We start from the raw sequence: 20,083 nt of genomic DNA, 5'->3' as shown, positions 1-20,083 counted from the left end.
TACTGGTTCTACTGGGGAGAGTTTAAAGTAGTTTTGCAGGGGGTGGGAGTAAATTCAGAAGGAAGAAAAGCAAACCTGGAGATGGCAGGCAGAAAATGAGTAAGCAAGTGTGGAAATTAGAGAATACAAAGGCTAGCTGGTGGGATTTAAATTCAATTAATTAATGAAAATCTGGAATTGAATGCTAGTCTCAGTAGCTTTCTACTGTGACTAGTAGGAAGTGCCAAGAAACTCTCATCAACTGTCGTAAAATTCCATCTCATTCACTAATGTACCTTAGGGAAGGAAATCTGCCGTTCGTACCAGGTCTGGCCTACATGTGACTCCAGACCCAGAGCAATGTGGTTGACTCTTAAATGCCATCTGAAATGGTCTAGCAAACCACTCAGTTGTACCATACCACTGCAGAAAAGTCAAAAAGGGATAAAACCAGGCCACCCGGCATCAACTTAGGCGCTGAAAATAACAGCGCACCACACCCTGTTGATCCCAACTAACATCTGGCAGCTGTCCCACAGATTAGTCAAGCCTGACATTGTCATTCTCAAAGAATCATACCTTACAACCAATTTCCCAGGCACCACCATCACTTACGATGGGACAGGATTTTCCAGTAGAGGTGGCACTACAGTGGTATACAGTTGTGTACAGTCCTCAACATTGACTCCAGTCTCATAGCATCAAGTCAAACATGTGCAAGGAAACCTCCTGATTTGGAATGCTTTGTCCTGGATGGTGTTGAGCTTCTTGAATGTTGTTGGAGTCATACTCGTCCAGGCAAGTAAGGAGTATTCCATCACACTCCTGACTTGTGCTTTGTAGATGTTGGACAGGCTTTGGGGAGTCAAGAGATGACTTACTTGCTGCAGAATTCCCTCTGGCCTGTTCTTGTAGCCACAGTATTTATATGACCAGTCCAGTTAAGTTTCTGCTCAATGGTAACCCCCAGGGTGTTCAGGGAAGAACCAGTGATGGTAATGTCAAAAAGAGATGGTTACATTCTCTCTTTGTTGGAGATGCTCATTGTCTGGCACTTGTGTAGCACCGAACGTAATTTGCTAATTATCAGCCCAAGCCTGAATGATGTCCGTGCCTTGCTACCTATGAACACGGACTGCTTCAGTAAATGAGGAGTCACGAATGGTACTGAACATTGTGCAATCATTAGCGAACATCCCCACTTCTGACCTTATGACAGAAGGTCATTGATGAAGCAGCTCAAGATGGTTCAGTCTACGATACTCCCCCGAGGAATTCCTGAATCAATGACCTGGGATTTAAATGTTTTGCCACCAATAATTACACCTATCTTTCTTTTTGCTAGGGATGACTCCAACCAGGAGAGACTTTTCCCAAATTCCCATTGACTTCAATTTTTCTAGGGCTCCTTGAAGCCACACTTAGTCAAATTCTGTCTTGATGACAAGGGCAGTCACTCTCACCTCACTTCTTGAATTCAGCTCTCTTGTCCATGTTTAGACCATGACAGTAATGAGATCTAGAACCAAGAGGCCCTGGCGAAACCCAAACTGAGCATCAGTAAGCAGGTTATTGCTGTATAAGAGCCATTTGATAGCGGTTTTGGTGATGATCAAGAGTTAGACTGATCGGGCTGGATTTGATTTGCCCTGTTATCTGTGGAAAGCTCATAACCAAGCAATTTTCCACATTGCCAGGTAGATGCCACTGCTCTAGCTGTACTGGAACAACTTGGCTAGTGGTGTGGCTAGTTCAGGAGCACAAGCCTTCAGTACTATTGTGGGATATTGTCATGATCCATAGCCTTTGCTGTGTCCAGTGCCTTCAGCCCTTTCTTGATATCATGTGGAGCAAATCAAATTGGCTTAAGATTGGCATCTGTGATACTGGGGACCTCAGGAGGAGGCCAAGATGCATCGTTCATTTGGCAAGTATGGCTGAAGATGGCTGCAAATGGTTTAGCCTTGAAAGCTACAAAGGTGAGGGGCCATCATAAATTGTCTCAGCCGTGGATATGGGTGGGGGAGGTTATATTAAATTGGGGTCGAATTAAAAGGGAGAACATGGTAGAATAGTTCAAGTGGAAATTAATTACAAAAAAATGAGGATTCACTTGACATTTTTATATCTTTAGATTCTGGAAAAGTCCCAGAAGATTGAAAAACTTCCAATGTAACACCCTTATTCAAAAAGGGAGGGAGACAGAAAAAAACAGGTAACTATAGGCCAGTTAGCTTAACATCTGTCATTGGGAAAATGTTAGAGTCCATTATAAAGGATGTAATAGCAGAGCATTTAGAAATACATAATCTAATCAAACAGAGTCAGCATTACTTCCAGTAGATGTAATATATTTGGATTTCCAAAAGGCATTCGATAAGGTACACACATAAGGCTACTTAATAAAATAAGAGCCCATGGTGTTAGGGGGAGTATATTAGCATGGATAGAGGATTGGCTAGCTAATAGAAAACAGATAAGGGGGGACTTTTCAGGATGGCAACCTGTAACTAGTGAGTGCCATAGGGATCAGTGCGGGGCCCACAATTATTTACAATATATATTAATGACTTGGATGTACTGCCGCCAAGTTTGTGGATGACACAAAAATAGGTGGGAAGGCAAGTGGTGAGGATGACACAAAGAGTCTACAGAGGGATATAAACAGGTTATGCAAGTGGGAAAAAACTTGGCAGATAGAATATAATGCAGGAAAATGCGAGGTTATGTGCTTTGGCAGGAAGAATAGAGGAGCTGAATATTATTTAAAGACTGCAGAAAGCTGCAGCACAGAGGGGTTTGGGGGCCCTTGTGCATGAATCACAAAAAGCTAGCATACGAGTTCAGCAGGTAATAGGGAAGGCAAATGGAATGTTGGTCTTTATTTCAAAGGCAATGGAGTACAAAAATAGGGAAATCTTGCTACAACTATATAAGGCACTAGTTAGACCACACCTAGGCCAGGATTTTCCCATCGGCAAGCGGAACTCCTGATGTCACTGCGGCCCATTTAAACTTTCAGGTATCGGGGGCTCAGCAAAATCAGCTGTGCGCCCGCCGACCTGTCAATGGCCAATTGAGGCCATTGACAAAGTCATTTAAGTAATTAATGGACCTGCCCGTCCAACCTTAAGGTTGGGCGGGCAGGCCAGGAGCCCTGGAGGGGATTAGAAAAACCATGAAACCTCATCCACGGGTGGCATGAGGTTTCATGTAGGTTTCTTAAAATTTAATTATAGTGTCTTTAAAAGTTATGGACATGTCCCAACTCATGTGACAGTGTCACATGAGAGGACATGTCAGGGATTTTTTTTTTTCTCTATTTTTAATATATTTTTATTGTAGAGCCGATCTCCCTGAGGCAGCACTTAGCCTCAGGGAGATGAGTGCGCTCTTTCACGCGCATGCGTGAAAGAATGCGCTCTCTGCTGAGGAAATCCCCCCCCTCCCGCGCAGGGAGTGCATAGCGCTTCCGTGTGGACGTCACGCTGGGCGGGCCTTAATTGGCCCGCCCACATAAAATGGTGGCGCGACCCCGGTCGGGGGCGCTGATCAGAGGCACGCCTCCATGCGCCTGCTCCTCAATTTCCCCCCCAACGGGGGGAAAATTCTACCCCTAGAATACTGTAAACAGTTTTGGTTCCTTTATCTAAGGAAAGATATACTGGCATTGGAGGCAGTCCAGAGAATGTTCACTAGATTGATCCCGGGTATGGAGGGATTTTCTTATGAGGAGAGGTTGAGTAGGTTGGGTCTGTACTCATTGGGGTTTAGAAGAATGAGAGGCGACCTTACTGAAACATATAAGATTCTTAGGAGGCTTGACAGGGTAGATGCTGAGAGGTTGTTTCCCCTTGTGGGAGAGTCTAGGACCAGGGGGCACGACCTCAGAGTAAGGGGTCACCCATTCAAGACAGAGATGAGGAGGAATTTCTTTTCTCAGAGGGTAGTACATCTGTGGGATTCTTTACCACAGAGGGCTGTAGAGGCTGAGTTGTTAAGTATATTCAAGGCTGAGATAGACAGATTTTTAATCAGTAAGGGAATCAAGGGTCATGGGGAAAAGACAGGAAAGTAAAGTTCAGGATTATCAGATCAGCCATGATCTCATTGAATGGTGGAGCAGAGTCAATGGGCCAGATGGCCTCCTACGTCTTATGATCATAAGGAGGTGAACTGAAGACATGTCAGTGAATAAATTCCTATGCCTGGGCCTTGGAAGGGTGATACATGACAATAAATGAGGGCTGGGAGGATGAGAGCTGGCTTGAAGGAAGAGATGGTGCCAGAGGAACGTGGGGAGATATCAAGCTATGACTTGGAGATCACAGTCCGCCACTGCAAACTCACCCACATTATTCTGGGCGAAAGGCTTATCCGCCACACATTATTCTTTTGAAGTCATGACGTATTTGTCACATTTACATTGTACATTTCTGTGTTACCGCTATTATGAATGCAAATGTTAACAATTACATTAATTTAAATTTTGTTCCATTTTCATTTCATGATTTAGTTCTGCCAAGCTAAATGTAGTACTGCAGGAAAATTACTTCTATCCCTAAAGACACGTGTTCAAATAACTAGAGAGAGTGTGGAAAATCTGGTTACCTAAGTCCTTAGAACAAGAATGAAAATATAGAAAGGCAAAAAAATAAAATAAGGAAGTATGCCAAGGGATAACATAAACTAATTGAAAGCTTTCTTACATTTCCCATGTTTAAATGCACCCATTACTGCCAGGCAACAAGGGATTAGCATAATACCTTGATTTAGGGATAAACATTCAGAGCAATTAACACTTTGGTTTTGGAAGCTTTGAATAACAAGGTCAGTGTAAAATCTGGGAGATGCCTATTTACCATGAGAAACTCAAAAATATATTACCTTTGTTTGACCACAATGAATTAAGACATCTCTTTCACCATTGGCTGGGGGGTAACCATTGGCTGGGGGGTATGCAAGAATAGAATGTATAATCCCACAAGAAAAACAGATTCATTTAAACCAAACCAAAAACCAGTTTACGCAGAGTTATGCCACAAGCACTGACTAAGCACCAGTAGCTGCTCACAGCAACACAGAATTGGCAGTTCTGGATTAAACAGCATTGCTCCACCTTGCTCTCTGATCATACTTACTTACATGCATTTACAAAACTCAATGAGATCAAAGTCTCAAGTTACATTTTTAATATTAAACAAAGGTGAACAGTTTGTGCCAGTTGCATATATGCAGTCAAGATGGTGTCATATTGTTTGCTGAAGTTTGATGTGGCATTAATTTAATACCATTGCTCTCAAGTTATAAACAGTGATAAATAATATGCAAAATCTGTAGTTACATTAAAATGCTGCCACAAACCTTAATGCAACTTTGTGGCATCATTGAGAAAGTAAAACTTTTATTTTGGCTCTGTATGCTCAGTAAATAAATCTTTCCCTTTCGAATCATTTTTAAGGTTTTGAGAGTACTTTCATGTAAAAGCTTGGAAATGATTTAAGGAATGATTGAGTGAGCAATAATCTGCACACTGATGCTCAGTTTGGGTTTTGCCAGGGCCACTCGGCTCCAGGGGAAAAAAATTCCCCCCATTGGGCGCGCCTCCGATTGGCACCCCCAATCAGGGGCCGGCGACATTTTACGTGGGCAGGCCAATTAAGACCTGCCCAGCTTGACGTCCAACAGGAAGCACTCTGCACTCCCTGTGCAGGTGGTGGGGGTGGGGATTCCCTCAGCCTGGAGTGCCCTCTTTCACACGACAGAGCACACAGATCTCCCTGAGGCTAAGTGCTGCCTCAGGGAGATTGGCTCCGAATTAAAATTTGCAATAAAAATGACATGAAAATACCCCTGACATGTCCCCTCATGTGACACTGTCACACGAGTTTGGACATGTCCATAACTTTAACTGAAACCTTTATTAAAAATTTAAATACCCTCATGAAACCTCATCCCGCCCGTTTCATGCTTTTTCTGAAGCCCGCAAGGGCTCCTGGCCTACTCACCAACCTTAAAGTTGGACGGGTAGGTCCACTAATGATTTTAATTAGTGTCTCAATGGCCCCAATAGGCCGCTGACAGGTTGGCGGGCGCACAGCTGATTCGGCTGCGCCCCTGCCGACCTGCTAATGGAAATGTTGTGGGGTGATATCGGGAGTTCCACCCAACATCATCCCGCGTCATTTTACGCGTTGACGCACGGGCCCCGCCCCAGCTCGCCGACCAGATGATCCTGCCCCAGCTCTCATGATGGTACATTTTCTTGATTGCAAGTTATACATTAATTTATAAGTGAACCTGAATCTTAGGAAAAGAATGCTGAGGTGCTACATCTCGTCATCTATGACATATGTCTCTGAGACATGGACAACAAACAAAGGTAAGCTGAATGCATTTGAAGTGCAGACATATAGGAGGTTGTTCCAGTTCTACGTATCTTACACAGATAGAAAGACTAATGAGGAGGCACTGGAAATGGCTGGGGAAAAAAGGAAACTAGTGCAGAACATCAAAGAAACAAAGATACAATAGCCCAAATCTTCCAGTCCCAGGATTATCGGACACCGGACATACAACCAGAGATGCACATTGGGGCCCTGCGGAAGTCCTGACGCACTGACCTATGTGGGAATTGCCTGGGAAGTTTCAACTTCCAATGCGCAATTCCCCTGCTCCCCGGGGCTGTCCACCAAAGTCTCCAACTCCGAGTTAGAGTCAGAGACTTTGGACAGCTCTGATTTACTTACCTAAATCGTTAACCAGGAAATGTTAATCAAGAAAAACCTAGTCTAACTCCTAGCTAACTCCAGAACTGACCACCCCTCCCCCCCATCCCACTAAATCACTCACACTGACCCTGGCTAACCCCTGACCCCCTGACTACTCCTCCCCACCCACCCAACTATCCCCACAACTACCCCATAGATCCTGGTACCACCTCACCCACCCTAGCCAATTATCTCATCCACCTTATCAATTCACTCATTCATCTACTCACCCATTCACCCATCCACTAACATCCAAACTGTACCTTTAAACTTACCATATGGCAGCTAGCACCGTAAAAATGGGGCATGTCCTGTCTTCCCTCACTCTATTTCGCTGTGACAGAATTCCCCAAGGGGCACTACACTCCGCATTTCTGGTAAAACTGGTAAAGGTCGGCCTTGGAAGCCCCGGCAAGAAATACAGAGCAGCATTGAGGCGAGGGACAGTTCAAGCAGAATGGCAAAGAGACAATGGTTGCCATTCCTTAGAAGATCCGGGCCAATATTTTGGTCACATCATTATAGCAGACGGAAGGCAGAGAAAATTATTGGAAGGAAAGATCAACAGAAAACATGGGAGAAAGAAACAGAAAAGAAAATGGATGATGAATATAATATACTGGGTGCAATTGGCCTAAGTGGAATTTGTAAGGGCAACACAGGATAGACAGTGATGGAGATCCATGGCAGCCAACCTTCTGGGAAGAAGATTACACCAACCAACAAATGAATTTATACATGTCAGGAAACTAATTGAAAAGTACAAAAAATAGAGTTTGCAATTCTTTTGACGAAAGGAGGATGAAAGTGGAGAACTGTAGACCAGTCAGCCAAACATCAGTAATATAGCATAATGTTAGAATCTATTATTAGAGACATTGTAACTGAGCACTTAGAAAATTATATGATTAAGCAGAGTCTACATAAATTTCACAAAATCACAGAAAGTTTGCAGTGCAGAAGGAGGTCATTCAGCCCATCGAGTCTGTACTGGCTCTCTGAAAGAGCATTCTACCTAACCCCACTCCCCTGCCGTATCCCTGTAATCTTGCACATTCTTTAAGATAGAAATCCAATTCCTTTTTGAATATCTCAATCAAACCGCTTCCTCCAACCTTTTTGTGAAAGGAAAATCACGTTTGATAAATCTGTTGGTATTTTTTGAGGATGTAACTAGGAATAGATAATTACGGGGGGGCGGGGGGAGGGGGAGGAACCAATGATGTAGTGTATTTGAATTTTCAAGAAGCATAGATAGATAAGGTACCACACAGGAGATTCTAACACTAAATTAGGACTCATGACTCATGGGATTGGGGTAATATATTAGCATTGGTTGAGAATTGGTTAATAGTCAACAAATGGATTTTGAGTATGAATACAAATGAAAATTATAAATAAATGAAACTTTTTCAGGGTGACAGTAACAAATGGGGTACAATAATCATCAGTACTTGGGCCTCAGTTATTTACAATCTATGTTATTGACTTAGATGAGGGAACTGGTCCAAGTTTGCTGATGATACAAAGTCAGGTGGGCAAGTAAGCGATGTAGTGGGATATAGGCAGGTTGGGTAGGTGTGCAAGAACATGGCAAAATGTGCAGTTATCCACTTTGGTAGGAAAAGTGAAAAAGCAGAATATTTTTTGAATGGTGAGACTGGGAAATGTTAGCATTCAGAAGACTTCTACATCCTTGTACATGAATCACAGCAAGTAAATAAGCAGGTTTAGCAAGCAACTAGGAAGGTAAATGGTTTGTTATCTTTTCTAACAAAGGGATTGGAGCATAAGAGTAAAGAACCTTTATTACAACTATACAGAATATTTGGTGAGATCACGGGTGGGATTTTCCAGCCCTGCCCACTTCCAGGGTCAATGAGCTTTTGGTTGGGCCACTGAATCTCCCACGGCGGGTCCCACCATGACAGGGCCAGAAAATCCTGGCCCATATCTTGAGTACCGTGCGTATCTTTGGTCTCCTTATCTAAGGAAGGATATTCTTGCCCCAAAGGGAGTGTAACGAAGATTCACTCAACCAGTTCCTAGGATGAGGGGCTTGTCCTATGAGACATTGAGCAGCCTAGCCATACTCCCTGGAGTTAAGAAGAATGAGAGGTGATTTAATTGAAACATTCAAAATTCCTCATTTGACAGGTTAGATGTTGACAGAATGTTTTTCCCTGGCTGTGGAATAGAACACAGGGTCACAGTCCCAGAATAAGTGGCCAGCTATTTAGGACAGAGGTGAGGAAAACTTTCTTCATTCAAGGAGTTATGAATCTTAGTAATTCTCCACCCAGAGAGCTCAACCATTCGGTATTTTCAGACAGAGGTCGATAGATTTTTGGATACAAAGAAAATTAAGGAATATGGGGATATAGTGCAGGAAGGTGGAGTTGAGGTAGATGATCAGCCATATTCCTATTGTACGGCAGAGCAGGCTTGAAGGGTCAAATGGCCTACTCCAGTTCCTGTTTCTTATGTTTTGTGCTCTTGCGGCAAGGTGGGAGGGGCTGCAATTTTTCTGTTCATTAACTTACCCTTAGTGCTTTAAGTCAGAAACAAATATACGAACAGGCTGATAATGAGAAAGGAGGTGGGAGGTCCTTAAGGGACAAAAGAGACTATGGATGAGCATAGGGAGAAGCCTGTTGGGTGGGAACACAGTGGGGAGAGGAGTAGGGTGGCGGAGACTGATATTAAAGAGCCCAAAGGTAGTTTGCATCCCATTCTCTTGGGTTCCCCTTCCTCTCAAGGTTGCTGGATTGTCCCCATTACTGTCAGATTCCAGTAGCCCCACTGTCAGACTTTGGCTCCATATAATGCAACACCTGCTCCCAAGTCCTGCTGTACCACAGGAGAATGCTGAGCCCACACTTCCTCCAACCCCCATACCCAGATCACAGGTCCCAGAACAAGATAAACTAGTTATAAAAACATCCTCCTATAATATAATTATTTTAAATCAGGGGCATCTAGTATTCAATGCTGTTATCAGAAAGAAAAATAATCTAACATTACAACCTAATCAAATACGCTTACTTTACATTTCCATGCCATTTGGAAATAATTTCACAATGTTCTATGGTCAAGACAAAGTTTTATAAAAGGTAAATCAATCTTTTATACACATCATTAAGTGTTGCTCATAACTTACTTGAAAGATGCAACTCATTATGTCAGAAACAATTTTAGCATGTGGAGTATCTTCATCCTTGCTGACTGGTTTCAGATTATGCTCTAAGCACGATTCCCACAACATTACTAGAGCCTTTCCATGCTTCTCAATAGATTTTGTCTTCCTAATAGCAGTAGTGATTCGAGTAATGCAGATTTCCACCACTGCCTGATCATTGTCATTTGTCAGATAGCCCTAACAAAGCAGAAAAACAAAATATCATTACATTACTTACTTCAGCCACAAAAGTTTTTTTTAAAAATTATTCTGGTCACTGAAAAACACAAACTAAATCGTATTTCTTTTGTCATCTTATTGCAAGCCGCCCACTGGGGACTTAGTTTAAAGCAACCTAGGTTGTTACGATGTCTGACAAATAATGTTACTGCTGCAGGTAGAACTGCGGCTTATTGAGCTTACAAAAAGCAAACAGTCCCCGTTAGTTTTTATCTTCTGTGTGAGCAGTAGTCCTAATCCCAAGTGTCCTCACTGTTCCCATATCCCTTTCTTTCACTCAACATTGCCTATATTTCAATCATTTCAAAGTAGATTATTGTTAGATGAATTCATAATATACATTAAAATTACTCAGAATTCACATGCACATGCTGGTACAAAATATAACAATATTATTATTAACACTTCGTTCCCAATAGCTTTCCTTAGGTACTAATTAGGTACTCATAATCTTGCAGTGATTAAATCATGAAGAGGCAAAGAGTTTGGGTGTGGTGTGAACAAGTACCTAAAGCCACACACCTGGCCAGAATGATGACCCAGGTCATGAGTTCCCTCCATCAGCCAAGACACCATTAAACAGCTAAGTAACTAATGCTGATCAGCCATATAACCCATAAAAATGTTTCTGTTTACCAATATAGAAGGTTGGTATTGAAATGATAACAAGCATATGTGGTCACATAGGAGAGAATGGGAACGCTAGCATCTGAACGTTTGTTTTTCTCGATCTCTACACACAATCATCATACCATAAGCAAGTAACAGCATGGGGGTGGTTTTTCAACTTGCCGCCTAGGTGTTAAACGACCAACTTTCATGGAAAACACACAACTTTAATTTCCAGTGTGTTCAGTGTAAATCAAGTATTTACATCAGTTTTAATCCACAGTTTAATCCACTTGTGACAAGTTGAAAATCTAACTCAATATTTGATATTTACAACCAATTCAGCGAATGTACCCATCACAAATAGAGCACTTTTCTGAAGCTTAAGTGATCTCATATTTGGTAAGGAAAGTGTGAGGGATGATGGGTATTCTTTATAAAATCCCAGCATCTGCTTGGGTGATATCAACTGCAAAATCATGAGGAATTGCTAAAGGTGATTTATTTTGTTCAAAATAATACTTTAAAGGAAAACAACAGTAGATGAACTTAAGGCCCTGATACTGAATGTGAAAATTGCACCTGGTTTTTAAAAATTTTAAACCAGCTGTGACCACCAATTAGCAATATCAAGATACCAGACATTGATGAACTTAACATTAAGTATAATTAGTAATGTTATTAAAACAATGCACACAATTTCAGCTTGCTAAGTATCACTTTTTAATCTATTGTAAACATCTGAACTATAAAACAGCCATATCAGTTGTGATTGTTTTTACATTTACCCAATGTAATCTGAATTCACCAGTCAAAAGGTGTGCTGTTGTATTGGCTTGTTGTTACAAATTAGATCAATATATAAAAAATAGAGTTTTTAGTATTGAATTTATGATACTGTTTACTGACACTTACTGGTGAGGAAGATATTTCTTTTATTTGCTCAAGAGCTTCTGATAGACAATCTTCAATTTCAGTATCCTCCAAGGAGAAGAGATCTCCTGCACGAGACAGATCCTTCTGTCCTAGTACCACAACAAAAAGTTGATGCATAGTGGGCAATTCCAAGTCAATGCAAAAGTCTACATAGCCGAATGCTCAATTAAGTCAACAGGATGGACAATTCTTCAAAGTTTAAGAATGTGGACCAAATGTTTAAACCAATTGATGTTCATTTCTGCAAAGGTGATATCACTCCACTGTCTCATGTCCTATCTGAAAAAAAGATTGCAGAATAAGATATCTGTTTTAATGCACAATAGTATCATTAATTTGAATGCAGTCTTTGAAAATTACAGTGGAGCCCAGTTAATTTCAGAGTCAGTGCATTGGTTGATCACATTATAAGACACTTTTGAAGTATAGTTATTGTTGTAACATAAGGAAGTATGATAGCCAAATGCCTACATCAAGTCCCACAATCAGCAACGAGATAAATAACCAGATGATCTGCTTCAGAGATGTTGGGAGATAAATATTGGGCAGAATAACAAGAGAACTTTCCTGTTCTTGTTCAAATGGTGTCATGGCATCTTTTACACACCAAAGGCAGCAGATGGCAAATTTAAATGTCCCATCTGAATGTTCAAATCCATGACAGAAGCATCTGGTGAATGAAAGATTGAACTTTGCTTTCATTTCCAATCAAATCAAATGCCATAGACGAGTGACAAAGTTCATGTGGGAATTATTTCAGTTGAGTGATTTAAGGATGAAACTTGATTAAGCAGCATCTGTAAAAGGTCAGGAAGGCTGGAATGTTACATTGTAGAGACCATATTTATGGTCTGAATACCAACATACAAATCTCATACAGTTAGCACTGTAAACCTTTCACTCACGACTGAAAGAGCAAACAAGCTTTTTGGCTCTTTCAAATGCCAACCTGATCAAACAAGCTCCTCAAGACATTACCTCATATTTGACCCTCCATTTTTGCCAGTATCTGTTGTCTGAAGTGTCCAAACAGACTGGTTGCCGCTCAGAAGAAAATATTTCAAACGTAATTGCCTCAGCCGTTAAAGAACATAGTTACAATACAGGCACCAGTCTTAGATAGTTATTTGCTGAGTGCAATCTATACCAATAAACAGCTAACCACACCTCCCACTGAGTGTAATGATAAAGGAAGTCCATATAAGACCTACAAATAGACAACTGGTACAGAGTCATGTGGTAAATTTACAACTAAAGCAATTGTGTCAATCACTCAAAAAACTGAAACGTGTTTGAAAATTAATAAACTTTCTGAAAACCAAAGAACTACTGAACAACGCTAAAACATAACTGCACATGGTTAATGCTAATGAGGGGAATAAAAACTATAGATGCAAGCCGCAATCAGGCCTTGTACGAAAAGATGGGCCAGATCATCCCACTGCAAGACTGCAGAGCTCGAAGAGACAAGGGCCTTGCTGCTTTCCCCACTTGGGGTGATAGCAATCTCTTTGCTGCATGTGGGACTGAACAAATGAGGAAGATGGTCAAATGTTAAATATAATTTCAGTAGTTTTGTTTAAAATATTTAAAATTCTCATTTTTCTTTTACTGTGATAAACATATCTGATACAATCATAGCTAATACACTTCATTTTTCTCACAAGATCACTAAAACCTCTATAAAAATTAATATTTCTAAAGATAAATGTTTGTTATTCTTACTTGACCAAAGAAATGTTGCTGCATCTATTACAAGTTAAATAGGTAGCATTTTCTTGCCACAAACCCTAGTTCATTGCACAGCAAATAAAATTATTTCAAATACACAAGTTGTCTTTTAAGAAAACTTTTGATATGCCAACTTCCACAGAATAAGGGAGATAATCCTTGAATCTTAAAAATTCATATTATCACTGGTATAAATTATGTTTCATTCTAACTGCCTGCTTGGGGCAATACCAGTAAATGAGCACTTATACTTGTCACATTGTTAAAACTGATCTTATTTTACTATAATGTGGAGTAACAGCACTGTACATCACTGCTGGGACTGGCTGATTACAGTAAATCCATCCAGTTTACAAATCAATGTCAACCTAATATTGATATGTGTATCAGCACCATAAGGAATACCTAGCTTTATGGAAGCAAACTCCAGTTTTGGAGTATTTGAGATCAATCCGAATTAATCTCTTGAACTAACTTCCTTTCAACTCAACAGCTTTAATGATGCATTTCACCTGCCACTAAATTTGATATAAATGCAATTGTTTAATTGCTAATCAGTTGGAAATAAATTGGAGAAAATAATGATTGCAAACACAAAGCATAAATTTCAAGATTTGTCCCAACCATTATACTACCTGTATATTGTAGCATGGTGTTATTAGAAAGCAGCCTATGACTATGACCATCAGTTCTTTTTCACTGTATTATGCTGTATAACAGATTTGTAAAGCTTTAAATTACATATATTGCTCATTTATACTCAAAGCATTTTTCAAAGTACTTCCAAAAAGTGATGTTTCTTATGTTTTTACAAAGAACAGTTCCAATGTGTTAAGAGAAAGAAGAAATGCAGATACTACATTATAAAGACTTCGCCGTCTTTCATCACATCTGATGGAAACTCAAACCGTTTCATATACCCCTTCAGCTTTGCTGGAGTCCATTATGAGAATTCTAATGTAAAGCCAAAGCCACTGGATTCCCAGGCCCATTACAATGGACCTGACACTATAGTTACTATTCATTCCACCAGGCATTAAACTGACAAACTCAGCAGGTAGGCATTAGAAAGCTGCCTCGATCCTCTACGCGCAATAGTTTTACTGATATATTATTCACCAGTGAGCTTGACCTTCATAATCATTAACTATATTTAACAGAGTTACAACAAAAAAGCTAGTGTAGTTAAATAATTATGAATGCAGCAAAATTTTCAAGTAACAGCAAAGAACAGAAGATCACCTCACAAAGAAGACACAGAATGTTTTCAATTCAGTGAAAGGAGTTATGGTAGATAACAGAATTACTATTCAATATTTACTCCAAATGTCATATTACAAAGCAATACATAAAATTCAATTATAAATTGTTTTGTTTTCCTGCTGAATAATGTGAAGTAGCAGTGCCTTAATGAAAAATAAACCAAAAACATTTTGTATGGAGACAAGTGGAGCAGACCTTATTTTTTGGCATAAGGGCTTCCACACAGGTGCTGCCATGATGCAGAGCGTTAAGTTTTTGGAAAAAAGATGAAAAGGTTTAAAAAGGAGAAGATATTTGACTAAGAATTTTCCAGAAATATTGAACTCTTAAATTTGCATGGGAGATACTATCAGTCAGGATATTTTTCCTGCTTACTAACTTTAAGATTTACGAATAATCTTTTGTAATTGAAAATTATTAAGCAAAGGATGCTTACTAAATCATCATTATAAAAAGGAAGAATGCCTACCCTGTTGGTAGTCTAGACAATTTTAGCTGGTTAAATTCCAGGAGTGCCCATGCACATACTTGGAAGTCCCTTGGAGTAAAAATCATCTTAGGCAGTCGTGCAAAATGGGCAAAAGTATATCAGCAGCCATTTTACACATTGTTGAATACCCTTTTCCATTGATTTTAAGTCATGGATATACAAACTTATACTTATGCCCATATTCTCTATTTTTGGCTAAGCAGGTTTTCTCCCAATGGAGACAGCATAAACTCTATGTAACAACAATCCAAACTTCTACCTATGTGGGTTTCTCAGCAATTTCTTTTGGAGTCTCAAACATGGTGCATGCCAGACATCTGTCTCGCGACAAAAAAATGGAGACCATCCATTAAAGATGCAACATTTTTGCTGTTTGTCCCTTCTGAAGTGAAAACTATTTTTCAAATGTTCATGTCTTTTCCACTTCAGAAGTATGAATATTTTTTAAACAATCTATTTTCACTGTTTTAGTGTATTTAACAATAAAACAGAATTTATGTACCGCCTAGTTGAAACATTTGCACATGCGTGCATTGGATTTTAAAAGGAATGCAATAGTATAATTGCAGACAGGTGCAACACATTGGTCTTAATTTGTTCAAAGCCAAAAACAAGTTAAATCAGACAGCATCCTAGTGGGTCTATGCTGTCCTAATGGATAGAGCCCCAAATTTCTCACAGTACTCCAGCTGTGGTCTTATTGAGGTTTCATACAGATTCACCATTACATCTCAACTTTTATATGCTATACCTCTTTTCATAAAACCGAGCATTTCATTGGTTTTCTTTATGCCTTCATCAGTTTGAGGTGTCACTTTTATTGTTTTGTGAACATGAACCCCAAAATCCCTCTGCTCTTCTACATTATCCAGTTTTTCCCTATAGCATGTAATTAGCCCCTCCTATATCTGTAATATCATCCAGCATTAGAGTCCTCATCAGAGTCTATACCTGCCTTTGTCCTTGAACATTCACTCCTTCCTTTGCCCTAATATTGATAGTCATGCCTCACTCTCTGGAATTCCCTCCATAAAACCCCTCTGCTTCTTCATCTTAAAGACCCTCTTAAAAAATCTTAAAAACTCATCTGTTTGACCAAGCTTTTGGTCAACCTTTCTAATATCTCCTTAGGTTCGGTATCCATCCTTTTAAGTTAAATTCACAGTGCTATATGAATGCATGCTGCCGTCATTGCATTATATTAGAAATTTAATAAAGATGTATGGCAAAGCTATGCCAACACACATTGAGATTATGTTAGTCCAAAATAGGATTGAAAAAAATTGAAAATTAAGCAAATCAAACAAATAAGCAGGTTAAACTGAGGTACTACCATGCATAATTATCTTGTCAATATGGTCCCTGTAAAATCAGGTTCAACACATATATCACTATTTTATCAATATGAAAAACAACATGTAATTTTTTTCTTGACAGAACCCTTTTGTTAAATGTTGCCCCTCAAACATTAATTCTTAATTCCCTTTTTCTGTTTCAATTTATAATCTAGTTTATTTGCATTAATTGGTCTCTTGAAATACATTTTGAAAAAATATACAATTTTTAAAAGTGCACTATCAAGCGCGAAACATGCAGTAAGGGCACACACAAAGTCAGCTGTGATCCGAACTAGCTTGGAGCTGGTCCTCAATTTAAAAAAAGTTACTTGTGTGACCCAAAGGATTGTTCATTGTTATGCTAAACTGTGAAATTCATGAGAGCCTGGTTTGGCCAGTTTACATTCTTACATTGTTTTACATTAACAAAAGCGACTGAAATTTTGGTTGTAAAATTCAAATAATAGAAGAGTCATTCAGGCCAAACCTCATTGAAAGTTTCAAGCAGTATCTAAATCGAATGAAACAAATGACAGTTAAGAACTACTGAAAAATCTATTTCTCAATTGCTATTTCTTGCACCAAAAGAAACATGAGTGAGTTAGAGATATTGTTTTACCTGCATGCTGGTCCCAGTAGGCGTACTTGTGATCAACTTACTCTGAAGGTTCCTGCTGCCTTTGTATTGTAACACACAGTACACTGTAGTCATGGTTATGAGAAGTAAAAGGCAATGGAAACTTTCTGTTGAAACCATGCACTTCCAGCAATCTATTTAACTGTTGTGGGCTAGGAATGCAAAGAATGCAAGCTGTAAAATGTGCCTAAAACTGAGTCTTAAGTGGCACAGTCAGCTGGTGAGGCTTGATCTGAACAAAAACAGCAATTGATTGGAATGAAGTTCTAACCAAGTTTTTGCGCAAAGCATAGGAAGAGTTTAGTTATCTGTGATACTAACAGCCCCTGTACTGTGTATGGCACTCCCCCTTTAAAATGAGGCCAGTGAAAGAAACAGGACTCTTTTGTATCACTACAGAGCTATTAATTCCATGGGAAGGAGACAGATGAAGGAAAAGACATTCATCAGAGAATCTCCATTTGCAATAATTTGAAATTATTTCCATAAACTGAATGGTGTTAAATAAATTTTAATGATCAATTATTACAATTTTCATATTAATAAGAAGCCCATTACTGAATTTCTTTCAACCTTGTGCACTATTCATGGAATCCAATGATAATCAATATCATAGTCAGGTTTATAAGAAGAAAATCATTTTATATAATTACCAACAGTCATGGTAGGTGATGCTACTTTATGTAACTATTTTAATCAAATAAACTGAACTCAGTAAGTTTGAGAATGCATTACTTTCAAAGATTATGAAAGCTAGGACCATTAATTGTGTCAACTGATGTAATTTTGTTTTATCCCCAGGATCAATAGTTATGTACAGAGTATAGGGATCCCACTTTGTGACATGCTTGGAGGAGGAGAATTGGTATGGAGATGCCAGGCAGATCAAGTTACATGATAGGTACTCTGTGGCCACCTTCTGGGCCACACCCATAGTTATCCATAGGGACAACCTCTTTAAATATTAACACAATATATGTTGGGTACTGCAGTTAATTGCTTCTCCTTTACTCGTTTAACATAGATTGGAAATTTGGATTATGCATAGCTCTGACAAATGGCTTTTCCTGACAGCGGGCACATTCTGCATTTCAGCAACTCACGTCTGCAACTAGCAAACAACTTCTCAGCACCAGCAGAATCTGTGAAAGCAGATCAACAAAAAGCAAAGCAAATCCAGTCTGGCCAATTAGCACCCTAGCAGCCTACTTTCAATCATCAACAATGTGATGGAAGGGGGTCATCAATAAGCATACTCACTAATAGCATGCCTAGTGACACTCCGTTTGCATTCTGACAGCTCCTAATCTCATTACAGCCTTGATTCAAACATGGACAGAAGGGCTGAATTCCAGAGGTGAGGCAAGGGTGGCTGCCCTTAACATCAAGATAGCACTTGACCAAGTGTGGCTTCAAGGAGCCCTTGAAAAACTGAAATCAATGGGAATCAAGGGGAAAACTGACTGACACCCCATTCACCACCTTAAACATGCATTCCCTCCACCACAGGCACAATGTGCCTGCTGTATATACCATATACAAGATCACTGCAGTAGCACACCAAGACTACTTTGACAGCACCTTTTAAACCTGTGACATTATTCCTTAGAAGGATACGGGCAGCAGGTGCATAGAACAACTCCAACCTCCCCTCTAAGCCACATACCATCCTGATATGGAACTATATCACCGTTCCTCCACTGTTGCTGGGTCAAAATCCTAGAACCCCCTCACTGACAGTACTGTGGATGTACCTACAGCACATGGACTGCGGCGGTTCAAGAAGGTGGCTCGTCTAGACTTTGCCAGTGGCACCCACCACATCCCATGAATGAGTAAAAAATGTCATCACATGGATCACTCCATTACACACTCGCCATTACTTGTCTATCTTGCTGTATCAGGGAAACTACCCACCACAATTATACTCCCTCGGAGGCTTTGACCGACTTCAACAACTGTATCTCATATGCAAAAGGCAGGTCTCAGCTTTCTGGCACTTACATGTGCTCTATCTGAGCACATCACAAGAACCAACCCAATTCTCCCAGTTCCATCTTTTGAAAACACTTTGGCCAGGATTTTCCAGCCCCACCCACCGCCACAGTCTTCCAGCCCCATGGAAAATCAATGAACTTTTGGCTGGCCCGCCACATCCCCTTGGGTGGGGCCAGAAAATCCCAGCCTAATCTTTTTTCTTGCTCTCCTAAAGATTCTTCTCCTTTTGTTTCTTTTGTTCCTTTTTCCCCACTTCTCTCTTCTTTCTTCAATCTTCTGTACTTTTTCAGGATCTCCCTTTGTTTCTGCTTGCTTGCTACACCATTTAGTTTGTGCTACCTCTTCTATTTGCCTTGGCCTTTTGCTCAATGGATTTGTTAACAGAATTTCTTTCTCAGCACTTTCCCCCGAATGTATCTAACACCATGTCCCCATAACATTTGGTGGTTGCTTTGTAGCACTTTGGCTCCAACATTCATTCAATAAATTTCATTACTAGGTGACTTATTTTTTACGTAAAGTAACAATGCATTTAATAAAGTCTATCTTGGTTACTTTAAAGGGATGGAAAGGGAAAGCTTCAATAGCGTTCTTCAGTGTGGATAAAAGCAGGGATGCCAATTCATAGAAATTATGCTGAAAAGCATAATTTACAATAAATGCACAGTAACACAGCTCAGCTTATTATGATGTGCAATTTCAATATCTGTCTTTTACAACAAAAAAATACTCTGCATTATGTCTTAAAGCGATTCATGTAGTTTTGCAAATCCTTCAGTTTAAGTTTATTTGACATTCTAGTCATCCATTTTGGCACTTAATGGACTTATTGTAGAAATGTTCATGATAACTGAGACAATTTAGTTTGTGAGAGATGGACATTGAACCGGGACTGGCTGAGAATATGTAAGTGGG

General features: G+C 39.8%; 1 protein-coding gene across 3 annotated transcripts in view; it reads right to left on the bottom strand.

Annotated features, from left to right (window-relative positions):
- veph1 (ventricular zone expressed PH domain-containing 1) overlaps positions 1–17,279 on the bottom strand; it is a 276,124-nt gene extending 258,845 nt beyond the window's left edge. For all 3 annotated transcript variants that reach the window (XM_078563800.1, XM_078563802.1, XM_078563803.1), the window contains exons 1-3: positions 17,153–17,279; positions 11,692–11,991; positions 9,910–10,125 (exon numbers count right to left, since the gene is read on the bottom strand). In XM_078563800.1, coding sequence (XP_078419926.1) covers positions 9,910–10,125; positions 11,692–11,829 — 354 coding nt within the window. In that variant the 5' untranslated portion in view covers positions 11,830–11,991; positions 17,153–17,279. The remainder of the gene's footprint in view (positions 1–9,909; positions 10,126–11,691; positions 11,992–17,152) is intronic.
- Positions 17,280–20,083: the final 2,804 nt, after the last annotated feature.

Source organism: Cetorhinus maximus, chromosome 19, assembly GCF_964194155.1.
Source record: "Cetorhinus maximus chromosome 19, sCetMax3.hap1.1, whole genome shotgun sequence".
In the NCBI taxonomy this organism is placed as follows: Eukaryota; Metazoa; Chordata; class Chondrichthyes; order Lamniformes; family Cetorhinidae; genus Cetorhinus; species Cetorhinus maximus.
Note: the sequence above shows the minus strand (reverse complement) of the source record. Positions and strands in the feature narration are given on the sequence as shown.